This window comes from Genypterus blacodes, unplaced genomic scaffold, assembly GCF_046128005.1.
Source record: "Genypterus blacodes isolate CSIRO-AG114 ecotype Tasmania unplaced genomic scaffold, CSIRO-AGI_Gbla_v1 ptg000032l_1, whole genome shotgun sequence".
Taxonomy (NCBI): domain Eukaryota; kingdom Metazoa; phylum Chordata; class Actinopteri; order Ophidiiformes; family Ophidiidae; genus Genypterus; species Genypterus blacodes.
In genome coordinates, this window is record NW_027466845.1 from 3,009,837 (window position 1) to 3,022,958 (window position 13,122).

The 13,122-nt window shown below is 45.2% G+C and overlaps 1 protein-coding gene across 4 annotated transcripts in view; it reads right to left on the reverse strand.

Annotated features, from left to right (window-relative positions):
• frya (furry homolog a (Drosophila)) overlaps positions 1–13,122 on the reverse strand; it is a 46,573-nt gene that overhangs the window by 4,505 nt on the left and 28,946 nt on the right. For all 4 annotated transcript variants that reach the window (XM_076145928.1, XM_076145924.1, XM_076145925.1 and 1 more), the window contains exons 28-53: positions 12,883–12,993; positions 12,364–12,518; positions 12,069–12,168; positions 11,807–11,978; positions 11,133–11,389; positions 10,873–11,019; positions 10,613–10,781; positions 10,417–10,507; positions 10,242–10,324; positions 9,606–9,756; positions 9,225–9,328; positions 8,768–8,953; positions 7,694–7,895; positions 7,046–7,167; positions 6,749–6,936; positions 6,179–6,273; positions 5,516–6,096; positions 5,277–5,374; positions 5,020–5,190; positions 4,788–4,928; positions 4,155–4,334; positions 3,135–3,299; positions 2,878–2,952; positions 2,607–2,777; positions 960–1,160; positions 262–405 (exon numbers count right to left, since the gene is read on the reverse strand). In XM_076145928.1, the coding sequence (XP_076002043.1) occupies positions 262–405; positions 960–1,160; positions 2,607–2,777; positions 2,878–2,952; positions 3,135–3,299; positions 4,155–4,334; positions 4,788–4,928; positions 5,020–5,190; positions 5,277–5,374; positions 5,516–6,096; positions 6,179–6,273; positions 6,749–6,936; positions 7,046–7,167; positions 7,694–7,895; positions 8,768–8,953; positions 9,225–9,328; positions 9,606–9,756; positions 10,242–10,324; positions 10,417–10,507; positions 10,613–10,781; positions 10,873–11,019; positions 11,133–11,389; positions 11,807–11,978; positions 12,069–12,168; positions 12,364–12,518; positions 12,883–12,993 (4,260 nt within the window). The remainder of the gene's footprint in view (positions 1–261; positions 406–959; positions 1,161–2,606; positions 2,778–2,877; positions 2,953–3,134; positions 3,300–4,154; positions 4,335–4,787; positions 4,929–5,019; positions 5,191–5,276; positions 5,375–5,515; positions 6,097–6,178; positions 6,274–6,748; positions 6,937–7,045; positions 7,168–7,693; positions 7,896–8,767; positions 8,954–9,224; positions 9,329–9,605; positions 9,757–10,241; positions 10,325–10,416; positions 10,508–10,612; positions 10,782–10,872; positions 11,020–11,132; positions 11,390–11,806; positions 11,979–12,068; positions 12,169–12,363; positions 12,519–12,882; positions 12,994–13,122) is intronic.

The following is a 13,122-nucleotide window of genomic DNA, read 5'->3' on the forward strand; positions in this document are numbered from 1 at the left end:
GATTTTTTAGTTCATTCTCCTGAACATGCAGCTTCTGAAATGTCTACTCATGCTATATTCTGATGAGAGGAAACGTAGAAAAGTCACAGCACCGCACAATAATACTCGACACACACAACCCAGCACAAACCACATCCAAAGCATTTCACTAAGAAGGATAGATTAGTTCGATTTGGCAAAATTAGTAAAGAACTCCAGTATGGAATTGCGGTAAGAGTTAGAAGTTCCCAGAATCTCAGACACCCTGAAGCCCTTATTCACCCGCTGCTTCGAGTCCTCTGGCAGCTGGATCTCGAAACTAGGATTTTTGGTGCTCAGGGGAGTTTGGTCGGCTGAAGAAGTGTCAAAAGAGGCGGAGGGAGAGCCCATGCTATTCATCTCTGCTGTCGGAGAGATGTTGACAATCTGGAAAGAGAGAGAAAGTTGCAGTTGTGATTTCCTGTGAGTGGCACGTGTGCGGTGCCACTGATATACTGGAGACCCCAGAATGCCAGGCTGAAGACTCTAATCCTGCATAATGCCACACATGGTGTCCAGCATGCTGACCTACAACATTCCTCAACTGCCTGAAGTGGCTGCTGGTGTCTGACAGTGAATGTCTAATCAGGGACGAGGGGATTGGGAGGACAGCTGTGTGGACACATGGGCTTTCCATCTGCTAAGACACTTTCCACACACTCAGATATGGCAGGGGAACAATCGGTCACAAACTAACAGAGTGAAAATGCAAACAAGATTTAAAATTTATGGACCAGCAAGATCCTGAATGTGTTCTTGATATTACATCATTTGAACATTCCACACTTCCATGTTACTTCAAATTCCCAGAGTGTGATCTCATTTGTTCCAGGTGTATAAAGGTTATGTCATTTTTTGGCTGATTCCCATAATTGTTGTAGTGATGAACAGAAATAAAGGATGTGTGTAAGGTCAGCTCAGAATATTTCATGTATACTTACAAGTTGTGAATGGGAGAGGATCTGACTGGCAGACAGGGAATCTTCCTCAGATGACTCATCGGAGTCTTCGTGGGTGATCTTGCTGAGGCTGGGCATGCTGATTGACAGCTGGCTGTCCTCCAGGGGCTGCAGGTCACTCTGGTCCAGGCTGTCCACAGAGTGTCTGCGCACACCCCAGTTAAAGTTGTCCGTAGTCTCTCCCTGCAACAGGAAACAGCCTTCAGAAAACAAGAACTAACAACGCAGCCCAATCTCCACACACACACACACACAGACATCCACACAACCATGCAGTGCAAGTTAGGAGGGTGGGGGTCTGTCATAGCTAAGCCTGGAAAGAAGAGTCGACCTTGATGCAGAGTCAGGAGACCTTCACACACATCCTGGGCGAGCCAAGTTGTCAGTAAACTTTCACAGGATTGAATCCCATCTTGTTTAAAATGCAGGCTGAGTTTTGGTCTGGACTCCACTCTGGAGACGCCGGCCAACATCCACATTCCACAGAAGCTCCATATCAACAGATCAAACAAGGGACACTTCCTGTGATGACTAGCTTGATACGCACTATTCTTGGATAGCAAGAGCTGCGACTTGTGCCCTGATTTGGTAAAGAACTTAAAAGGAAAACTTCCTCTCAAGGGAAACCATCACAGGGTCGTAATCAAACAAACCAGTCATTAAGTTCTAAAACTTTTGCTGACCATAGCAGTTGTTCTAGTTTCAATCAAGATAATCTGAGTCTGTGCTCCAGGATCTAAGGCCTGTAGCTTTAGACACAGAGACCACAACATCCACAATAAACAAAGAAACATGACTGATTAGAAATATAGCAATTCACATGATCAAGATGCTGCTATTCAAAATTGTTGGTATGCAAAAATAATCCACATGATGTAACTGAATGGAGAGGAGCTGAACCTGAGCACACTGGCTTCTCATGCATCACTAGATGGAGCCAGCACACTGAGGGGTTCACTGGACAGCCAAGGACTCTTTCATCTCACTTATGATGTGTTTGTAACATTTAGGATTTGTATGAGAAAATACTAAAACATGCGATAGTTACATTAGATTAAATTACAGAAATTAAGGTGAAGCACAAGACATTTAATCAGTCATGTACATAAATATACAACCTGAAGTAAAGGAGAGCTGGATGTTTTTGTCTCTTGTTAACAGGTAAAATAAGTGAAAACATAAAGTAAACGCAGAGTAGTAGTGATCTTGTTTACGCTTCATGCTGACATGCATGTCACTGCTGGAGTCCACAGTGATACTGATGAGAAATATGTTTCTCACACTGTGTACCTACGTATATGTACAGTATGTACCTAACCCTGCAGTAGAGACAGAACACTGCCGACTGTGTGTCATACACACATTTGCATTCAGGATGACAGTTCTAACAAACACTTCACTCATCAAGTAACACAGCAAGTAGAATTGTAACGTGACCAAACTTACCTGAAGTTCCTGGATGCCACAGAAAAAAAAACAGAAAAAGAAGAAGAAGAGTGTTGTTGTTGTTTCTTTCTGACTATGTTGCTTTCCACAACAAATCCATCAAATGTGAGAGGAAGTGAGGTGGATGAGTGACTTGCTTTTTTTCACACTGCTGTGTTAAAACCCTGAAGTCCTGTCACTCACCTCTCCATCTTCAAGCTCCACATCCAGGAAGTCAAAGTCCCTGAAGACTCTGAACTGCTGCTCTGAAGTGGTGTCGTCCATGTTGTCTGGTTCCCGCGTGCCGTCGTCTGAGGACACCAGGTTGGGTTGATGCTCCATGAGGTCCAGGTCCCCACAGCTGGAGAAGATCACCTGCACAGAGAAAAAAGGCAATTACATATTCAATTAGCTGTCAATCAAAAGCTGTTACTGAATGCAGGACACACACGACATGTGCAGGAGATTATCTTACCGAAGGGTTTTTGGTGAGACCAACTTCTTGCCCGCACAAAGATAAGACATTAACCAGTTTCTCCCGTGTTCTCTTCTGAAGAGGAAAAGAGAAAATAAAGTCTGGAACTCATTGATAACTCATGATTTGATTTAAATACACTGACATGATATCTGTGAACTTTTCAAACATTCACACCTGCTCATTTGTTTGCCTTTGCTCCTCACCTTATGACCATCATCATCATCATCATCATGATCATCACAAGACGTCCTTACCTGTGAGGACTGAGGCCTCTTCCAGCTGACAGGCACCAGCACGTTGTTGGAGGTGGACCCTGAGGAGGTGGAGGAGGTGCTGCGGGTCACTGCTGTGGTCCTGCTCTTCCCATCTTGGCCCGGGGAGCCCTGCAGGTCATCATAACGCCGACCGATGACTGGCGTCTAGCAGGACGGACACAAACAAACACAAGCGTGGAGAGAGAAACCATGGTGAGTCAGACACGGGGGGGAAGAGCGGAGAGGAAATTCCTCAGTGTGTCGCAGGTCCTCTGGCTCAGCACGATACACTTCCAGGCTCATCATCGTGAAGTTAGTTTGATATGAGCGAGCACATTTCTGCCGCTAAAAACAACAAACTTTTCTTCCCTCAGTCCGAAAATATCTGGGTATGTTTATGAAAAATAATTGCTTTGCCCAGTGTGTGTATCGTATTAATACACTGGCCGCTAGCGATCCTCACAAAGGACGACGGCATGAGCTGACATCATTTCCTGCCATTCATAAACCACACAAATAGCTCCCTGTTCAGTTCCCACACATACACACACGCCGCTGCGTATCTCTGCCATCACTTTCCAGCTCTGCAGTGCCGGGCTAATTGTGTTTACCCTCCAAAGCTTTCAAACTCCAGGGAGTTTTTAGGTCCAGAAAGAAATACCGGCATTAAAGGAAGAGGAAGAAATGCTTCCTTTCCAAAAAAGCTTAAAAAGATTCCAATGACGACAAAACAAAACAAAAAAAAGCCTCAGTGAGCACCACACCCTGGAAAATACAGGAAAACTAACAGGGGTTAAACTCCACAAGCTGCAGGAACACAAGAATCGCCACCAGATGAACATAGTGGCACCAAATAGAAGCAAAACAGATCCTCAGGTTCTGTGTCAGAGATCAGACTTCACGATCCTTCATACACACCAGCAGGAGACTTTCAAAACAAAAACCCAGCACAATACCTGGAAATGACATCTAAAGAGTTAGGTTACATCATAACGGAATGAAAGTGCCGCAGTCTCTAACCTCAGATATGTCAAAGTGGAAGTCCAGCGTTTTTCCCGGCAGGGCCTTGGATGACCTGTCCCAGACGCGGCTGATGTCCTCGTAGGACAGGTCAGACTGCGGGGACGAAGGCTGCACTAGACTGGCCGAGCGAGAAACCACCAGCTTCAGAATGTTGAGAGCTTCCTTCCAATGGACGGTCTGCACACGCACACACACACACACACACACACAGCACCGGGGATATATTTAGAAAGTAAGAATCACGGATGACCTTTTTTGTGTGGTTTGTATGTGTTAAAAGTCTAAAGTACTTCTATTTTTGGAGAGAGAGAGTTATCCCAAACACTTCATGTAGAAAATATGTTAGGAAGGCCAAGGAAAATGGATTCAGTATGAGAAGAAGCAGGGGCCCGGTCTGCTGCAGAACACAAGACTGTTTATAGTTTGGGTGTGTCTGCAGATTTACTGCGCTGACACAAAGCCGCCTTTTTCCTTTTTTTGGCCCCCGTGAACACTTACAGGAGGAACCAGGGAATAACAACACACTCTTACTCTGACCGTGACGCCTTAAGATTTCCATCACATCGTTGCTGATCCGAGTGTTGTTATTGACACAGTTTTAAGCCTTAATAATGTTTTATTTGAACTCACCTGAACAAATTTCTCGATAGTTTTGAGCACCTCCACATTGAAAGGTTTGGCCTGAATTCCACTCAGGTCCATGTGACTCAGGAGGCTGTAGATGATCTGTAGCAGGGTCTGCTGCATACTGGGGAGCCCCTTCTCCAACAGCTGCCACGCACAAATACAACAAATGATGCGGAAAATACACACCAGTTAAATGATGAGTAAACTCTGCTGATAGAGGCACAGGTGCACAAACCTCTGCCATGTACGTGACCAGGCTGAGGGTGATGTCCGAAAAGGCTTCGTGAAGATATCTGCACACCACGTTGACCCATGAGAAGCAGTCACGTGTGTAGGCGCTTGTTTTGTACAGGGTCATGACGTGAGCGAGGTTGGACAACTTGGTGTTCTTCTCCTCAAGGCAGACCTGCATACAAACATGAAATAATGTCAAGATCGTATTCCTAATGTTGAGTCATCTTTAAAATAGAGACATGTTGAGGGGAGTCGAACCTGTGAGATCTTCTCAGCAACATCCTGACAGAACGCTGTAGGGCCGTCAAAGTTTTGTACGAGATGCGGCAGCAGGCAGAGAACATTCAGGGGGAAACCTACAGGATGGAATAGAAACGCTCATTCTATATTCAGAAACTATAAAAATATGTCTTTCTAACCCAATATCTGCACAAATTATTGGAAACTTCGACATCTCAAAGCTAAAATAGATCAGTTGGGTATGAATGTGTATGCACCTATGGCCTGTGAAGTGTCCACCACAGGCACTCTTGAGACAGATGTGAGCTGGCAGAGGAGCTGGAGTGTGAGGTCAGTGGTGGACACAGACGTGAAGCCCTTCAGCAGCAGTTGTTGGAGTCCAGAGAAGCTGCTCCATCTCAGTTGACTATGCAGTTTCTCCAGCTTCTCCCTGTTCTCCTGTTTATCCAGCGACACGTGGCCCAGCAGCTTATTCAGCAGCCGCAGAGACATCTGATACTCAAACTCAAAGTCCGACTCCATCAGCGACACCGCCACCCAGAAGATGGTGGCCAACAGGTTGCTGGGGTGGTTGATGTTGGTCGGGTCGGTGATGTTGTCTTTAGATGACGACGGGCTACGGGTCTTGGATGACAAACTCTGCTGATCGCAGGCTTGGATCCGCTCCATTGTGGCACTGCGAGGCGGATCAGACCACCTGTCTGCTTGGCCAAACTTCTTGGGGACGGATGAGCTCCTCTGATGTCTGATCCTCTCCTCTCTCCTGAGGTTGAGTTGTCCTGTGCTCTTCCTGTTGGATGTCAGCTTCAGATTGATGAGGATGTCTGGAGATGACGCTCTGGAATTAAGCAAAGGATACATAAACCTTCCTAGATGTCAAATTACTACCTTCACTATACTGTGTGTAGAGAAACACAAACCTGGTCAGGATAGCCATGAGATCACTGTTCTTCAGACATTCTGCCAAATTATCCACCACAGATTCAAGCGTAAGCAACACCTCCATTACATAACCCTGTAACAGCCAAAACACAAGATACAAGTCAAGGATTATAATGTATGTTATTGCTGCTCCTCTTAGCTTTGACCCAACATAGTACAACAAACCACCTTGTTATGGAGCAGCTATTTACACACGTGTTGCTCTTTCCATAGTTGAGTAAGAAGGATGTTATGATTTCCACCATGCTTGTGTGTATGGAAGAGACAGTAAGTGAGGATTTGGATGAATTGGAATGGAAAGATAAGCCCTGGCTGAAGGATTATTATTATTCAGCTTTAATGTGCTGGGAAGAGAGAAATCTGGGACGTCCAAGTCGTCGGCTAAAGAACAAATTCCTGCTCTATTTCCAAACACAACCCAGAAGATAAATGATAAGCCAACATGGAGAATTACTTAACAAACAGATCCAAACTGCTAACCAGCAATGATGAATAGAAGGACGTATAAGGACGTACGTATGTGTAGATACAGATGTGTCACCACTGACCTGCACTTCTTCTCCATGTTCACCAACGACCTCCACCAGCCGTGACAGCAGGTCGGACACGGCGTGGACTGAGATGGGCTGCCGGAGGGCTCGGAACAGCTGGAAGGAGCGGCCGGCGTAGTGACGCGATGAACTACACAAGGCGGTCTGCAGGGCGACGTCACTGAGCTGCTGCTCCAGGTGGAAGTCTGGAAAAAGACAGAGAGAGGAGACGATACAGGAGGAAGTGGACAGAGAACATGGGGGAGTGTAAATCGTTGAGAGTTATTATAGAGTAACAAAGCCCTGAAGGTTTACCTGACTTGGTCTCTTTGAATACAGATATCACATGTCTCAGGAAGTTTGTCAGCTGCTCAGTACTTTTGGAGTTCTGGTTCTTTGGGGAAATGTCTTCATGGCACCACAGAGGCCCGTATGCCCTGGAAAAGAAATACATCATGTCATTATCAACATACAGCTGAGTATGGTCACATTTAGGCATCAACACACATCAATGGGCAAAACTCCTGACTATGTGTGGTTGATGTTGACTCATATTTTCACATCATAGCCTTATCCACAACAATGCACTTTATACACAGTACATGTTACAAAATATCCAATACTTCATTCATATTTGAACATTATTTTTCTTAATCTAATATATCTTGTGACATTTCCAGTAAACATAGCTAGATATCAAACAAACACAACACAAACATTTTAAGTGACAAAATCTAACAATACTAGGAGTTTTTCTGATTAGGGTTTCTTAAAATATCATCATGATTAACCCCCGGTGCTCTGGGATCAAACTCTTATGTCCTGTAAATCCAAAATCTGCACTGCACTGTGGATGCAAAACCACTAGGTGGTAATCTATGTCAAGAAATATGAGACACCATATGAGATGTATCTCATCGAGTGTCTCCACTACTCTTATCAAGAACATGTTGACATTAGTACCTTGTGGTTAAGAACTCAATGAGTTTGTTTGTCCTCTCGTCCACTTTGTTTGAGGCCACCAGTTCCTCCACCTCCTGTGAGATCTCGGGCAGGTTGTTGGTGCTTCCTCCCAGACTCAGACTGGATGATGTGGAAGAGGAGCTCAGCCCAGAGTCTGGCACAGGAGACAGCTGGCACTCCCGCAGGAAGTCAAAAGCTCCTCCTGAACATAACAAAGGTGTGTGAAGAACACCAGATTACAGTGATTCATTAGTTTGACTTCATTTCACCAAGTGTAACACTCAGGCACAGATGGAAGGAGTGAACAGAGACGATGCAGGGAGTACTATGATCTACTGTACTGTATGTTTTGGCAAGTCTGCCATTTGAAACCAATAAGCCTTATCTAATGATGCTATTTACGTGATGTGGAACAGTTCAGTGGGGCACAAACTGTTCAGCTTCAACAACCAATTTCCGTGTTGTTTATTTTCTTCATCAGATGGTAATTCCAGTAAAGACAGATCTGATACTGTGATAATATCATACTGTGATAATGAAGTAATTGTGAAGCTCTAAGTAGGTCGTTATACAGACACATTAAGTTCAACAGGGCCGTAAATCAGCAGTTCCATCATAAATGGGCTCTCTGAAGAGCCATGGGACACTTTGGAGTGAAATTGATATTAAGAAGTTGACAAAAACTGGATGTTTTAATTTTTTATCTTTGTGTTTTTCCCTGATTATTTTTTTGTACATAGATTACACAAACATTTATGGCAAAGATGTTCAAAGCAAATTTAAAGGAAGGAGAGGTAAGCAAAACAAACAACCCAAGCCCTTGCAGATGGCCCCAATTTGGGCGAGGGGCTAATAATAGCAGGCTGGAATGCTTTAATCAAGACCTTTGATGTTCTCTGCACTCACTATTGCTTTTGGCACGGTGTCCAAATACTTTCACCCCGATAAGAAACTTATCTATCCACAGAGAGGAATGTGAGACATTCCCTCCTGATGTTCAAGTTTATATTAGCAAGACAGAAGCGTAATCTATCAAAATACCAAGCTGCCTCCTGAACAGCTGCATGGTCTCACCTGAGGATAAACACTCTGGCTGAAGGTTTGGTTTGCAGGTGAGGGTCTTGATTCCGTTGATCTCACGTGTCTGCAGTAAGACGGAGGCGATGGCCTGGAAGTTGCTGTTGCAGGATAACGATATGAGGAGGTGGAGGAGGAGACGCTTGCTGTGCTCAAACACCTCTGGGCGATAGTGATCCATACCTGAGGAGGGGAGGAAACATATAGTATTAGTTTATAACTTAGTGCCATTTGTGAGCCAGAGACTCTTTTTGTGTTGAAATCCTGACCCACCGTTAATATTAAGCAATGTCAACCAAGGACTTTCGAAATGATATAGTAATAATTCACTTCTGTACCGACAAATACAGTAGCAACTGAGCAGACCTCCTGAGGCATTTTAAGTCGTGTATTTATGTTATATTTGACCACCTCATTCTTCACTCTGGACAGGATGACTGATGTATGAGCTCACCCAAAAACAGGCCGTGGAGGAGTGAGGGCAGGTGCATGGCCCAGTCCTCTCTCACACTGTGGTCCACCACCATCTCAGTCATGAAGATGACTGCAATGTTACACCTATCACAACAAACACACAACATTTGCTAAATTATGAATAGTATATTTTATACATTTGGGGTAGCACACAGGAAAGACCTTGAAACAGAGTTGTAAGTCAAATCTAAACCCCCTGCAGCTGCACTGCATGCTCATGGACAAGCTGAGTGTAGCTCTTCATTATTGATCAGTTTGAGTGAAAATGTGACAGGCGATCGCAGGAGTAGACCGAAAACCTGAGCATTTAAATTCAAAAAGTGAAACCGTAGCAGCGTATCAGCATATACAGCAGTCTGACCTGTGCAGGGGTCCTCTGGGAGTGATCGTCTCTGGCAGGAAGTCTACCAACGGTGCCCAACATCCTCCATTTTGAGGCATGGGCAGTGGGTGAGGCTGGTTGGTTTCAATAACATTCATCAGCCATTCAGCATAAGGGGGCAGAGGTTCACCTACAAGTCACAGAACAAAGAATGTATCCGACCAAAGTCATTGCACATCCTCATCAAAAAATAACAATTTTTCCAAAACAGGATCCACATGGCTTGGATCCACAAAAACAATCTAACAGGGGGCACATTGTGTGAACAAGATGAAATACTTAACTCAGTAATTTATTATATCCCCACATACAAAATAAAATAAAATGCGATGGATAATCACAGGGAATTCATTGTGAAAATGTGTTTTTATGAACCCTGGTTTTCAGTCTAAATAAATCATAAAGATGTTTTTAAGATAGTGGTTTCGACTTCTTCTCTCCCTTCTCTCCCAGTTCTCATTGAAGGCTCTAAGAGCCTCAGGCCCGGCTGCATTGCTCATATATTATCAATGACACCGTTCTGATCCCAATCTTTGCCTCTAACCCATGTCAGCTTACTCAACACTCGCCAGACCATAACAAAAAGCAGAATGATTTGTGCGTTACAACACTCACTCTTCTCCTCATCATACGATCCTCCCGAGCTGTTGCTGTAGCGAGACTCCAGGCGGTTGTGTGCTCGCATTAGATGGCTGAGCCTGCGGTCAGAAACACAAAAGGATTCAACTCAAAGGCTGTAACTAATAATCAATGTAATGCTATGTTCCAGGGACAAGATGTGATGACCTACCTCTCCTCGTTCTCTTTGACAGTCTTGCCGTCATCAGTGTCGGGAAAGCCCTCTTGTCCTATGACAATGGTATTACTGCTTGATGAGGTACCTATGAATCAGCCAAAAAAGAGTCAATTACTTCTATTTTATGTTCAAGAAAGGTCAGCGGCCAGTGTGCTGCTCTGGTTTAATCAGACAGTGTGAATCCATCTACCTGAAGCTGCAGCGGGGATCTTGCTGGTTGCGGTGAAGCGATAGAAAGGAGGGCTGTCACAGTGTTGGACCACAGGGTTGACGGGATCAGTTTGTTGTAGCTCAAACAGCAGCTCTTCCATGGTGTCCGTGGTGTTGTGCCGACACAGGTAGATCACCACCTTCTTGATCTAAACAAGCGCATCGGAGAGTACCGTTGGAGCAAAATGACAGGAAGCAGAAGAGATACCAGAAGCCTTGAATGATAATTGTTTAACGTACGTAAGGCAGGAGGACGGTGTCGCTGCTGACGCCACACAGGCTGATGAGAAACTGCAGAGTGGTTCTCAGATTATTGATCCACTTGTCATTGCTGATCAAAGCGTTCCAGGCATTTTCCATCTGTGGTCCAGGTAGTTCATCCCCATACTGAGCAGAAGTTTAAAGAGAACACAGCAGTTAATATATAAACTGCATTGATTACAACCTGAGTGAAGGCGAAAGCTCAAATGGATGGATTCGGAGTCCTAACATGACCTTACCTTGGCAGTCATGAACATGAGGTTGTTGAGAACCATGGATGTGGCTTGCAGGGAGCCCCAGCCGGTGCCCCTCAGTTGGTGGGACGTGCCTGTGCTGTTCCTGCGGCCGGGAGCTTCGTAATCCAAGTTACACGGGGTGAAGACTGGGAGGAGCAGGCCACAATCCACCAACTCAATGTTACTGAGCCAGGGTAGGAGGTAAGTCAGCATGATCTGTCTCCCATTGGGGTGTGTGGTGGGGAACCTCTGGCTAACCTCTGGAATAGGCAAAGGAAAGGAAACACGAGCTTCAGAATAACATCAGTGGGAACGGCAGTGTTTACAAGTGACAGATGAATCCAACACGTATACTCTGATTTACCATAATTGGCAGTTTAATCCTGATCCACATATGAAATCAACATGAACTGGGGGGAATCCCTTAGAAACGTCCCGATTTTGGGATTTAGTGGTTAGTGGGCGTGTCCGTAGATACAGTAAGTTTCTGGGGAGTGGGATTGGAAAGCTTCTTTGTACAATAAGCAAGCAGCATTTAGTGGGAAACCAAAGGAAGATCACAAGACTGTGGAAGTGGAAGCCTGCAAACTGAAATAAATTCTACTCAAGCCACACACATACACACACACATACACTCACACACACACACAGACACGTACAAACGCAGCTACATGTACCTGAGAAGAGAGGAAGTGTGAGTTCAGGGTACATCTTGGCCAGTTGGTTGGAGAGCTGAGGGAGGGAGACGCTGTAGAGAGGAGGCAGTGGGCCGTGGGTGCCGTAGAGGATGCTGCTGGGCTTCTGCTCCGCCACCCTCTTACAGTACACAAACAACTTTGCTTCCAGAATCTATCCAGAGAAGACGAGGGGGATCATTCAGATTGTATCAATAGAGCAAACAGCAAGAGGAGAGAAAGAAGCCTGTGTTTTGTTTTCTACCTGCATGAGCTGCATTGAAATCTCGTAGATTTCTCTGTTGGTGTCCGACGCCTTGAAAAGCACCAGATTGAGCAACGTCACGATATCACACGGGTAGTTTCTGCAAGTAAGAAGAGTGACAGAGGGAAGCGTTTTGATTAAATTAATGTTTCAGGATTACAAGGTCTCTGCTGAGGTTTACACACTCGCTGAAGAAAGGTGAGCTCTCTTACTGGATTAGCTGAGGTGACGATGTGAAGCCTGAAATCTGGTTAGGCAAATAAACAGATGCTAAAGATCGGGAAAAACGTCCTACCTGCTGCCACAGACGGTGGCGATGGCTTTGAAGCAACCTGAGGCGAGCTGATAGGAGCCCGTGTAGCAGCGATCCACGGCCCAGTTGAAAAGGTTGACCTGGTCGGCGTTGAGCTCCAGCAGCAGGATGACGACTTCACATCCAAGTTGGTGAACCTGAGGCAGGAAAGATACAAACACGATTTGGTTAGGAGGTTCCTTATTTCATACATGTCCGTGAGAAGCATTCAGCGCAATGGAACCCCGCCCAGTTCACGCCGTTCCTCAGGTTACGCAAGGCAAACACGAGCGCCGTAAGTAAACTTTGCATCAAGAAAGAACGAGTTGATGAAAGACGCAGTTGACAGGCGTTCACACTATCACAGTTTTGTAAAAGATAAACATATTAGACACATTTACTCTTCTTTCAACACTTGCCGACATTCCTGAAAGGTTTCTTCTTAAACGGAGCTATCAGAGGGGCTTTCTAGGTCAGCTCTTTGTTTGAATGTGCCACAGTGGTTAAGTTTTGGCCACATACCCGCTGATCCTGGCAGGCCAGTATATTATCCAGCCACTTATAGAGATATCCATCCGGAGAGAGGCCGACGTTGTCAAACACTGGCCCGCAGCACAGCACGGCAGACATGGCCTGGAAGAGCAAACAAAATGGCACAAATCCACGGCAGACCAACAGATTCTATTTTAGGACGGGGATGGATTTATTTGTGTGAAGATCGAAGATGAATTCATGAACAGGAGCTCGTTTCTCTGCATCGCT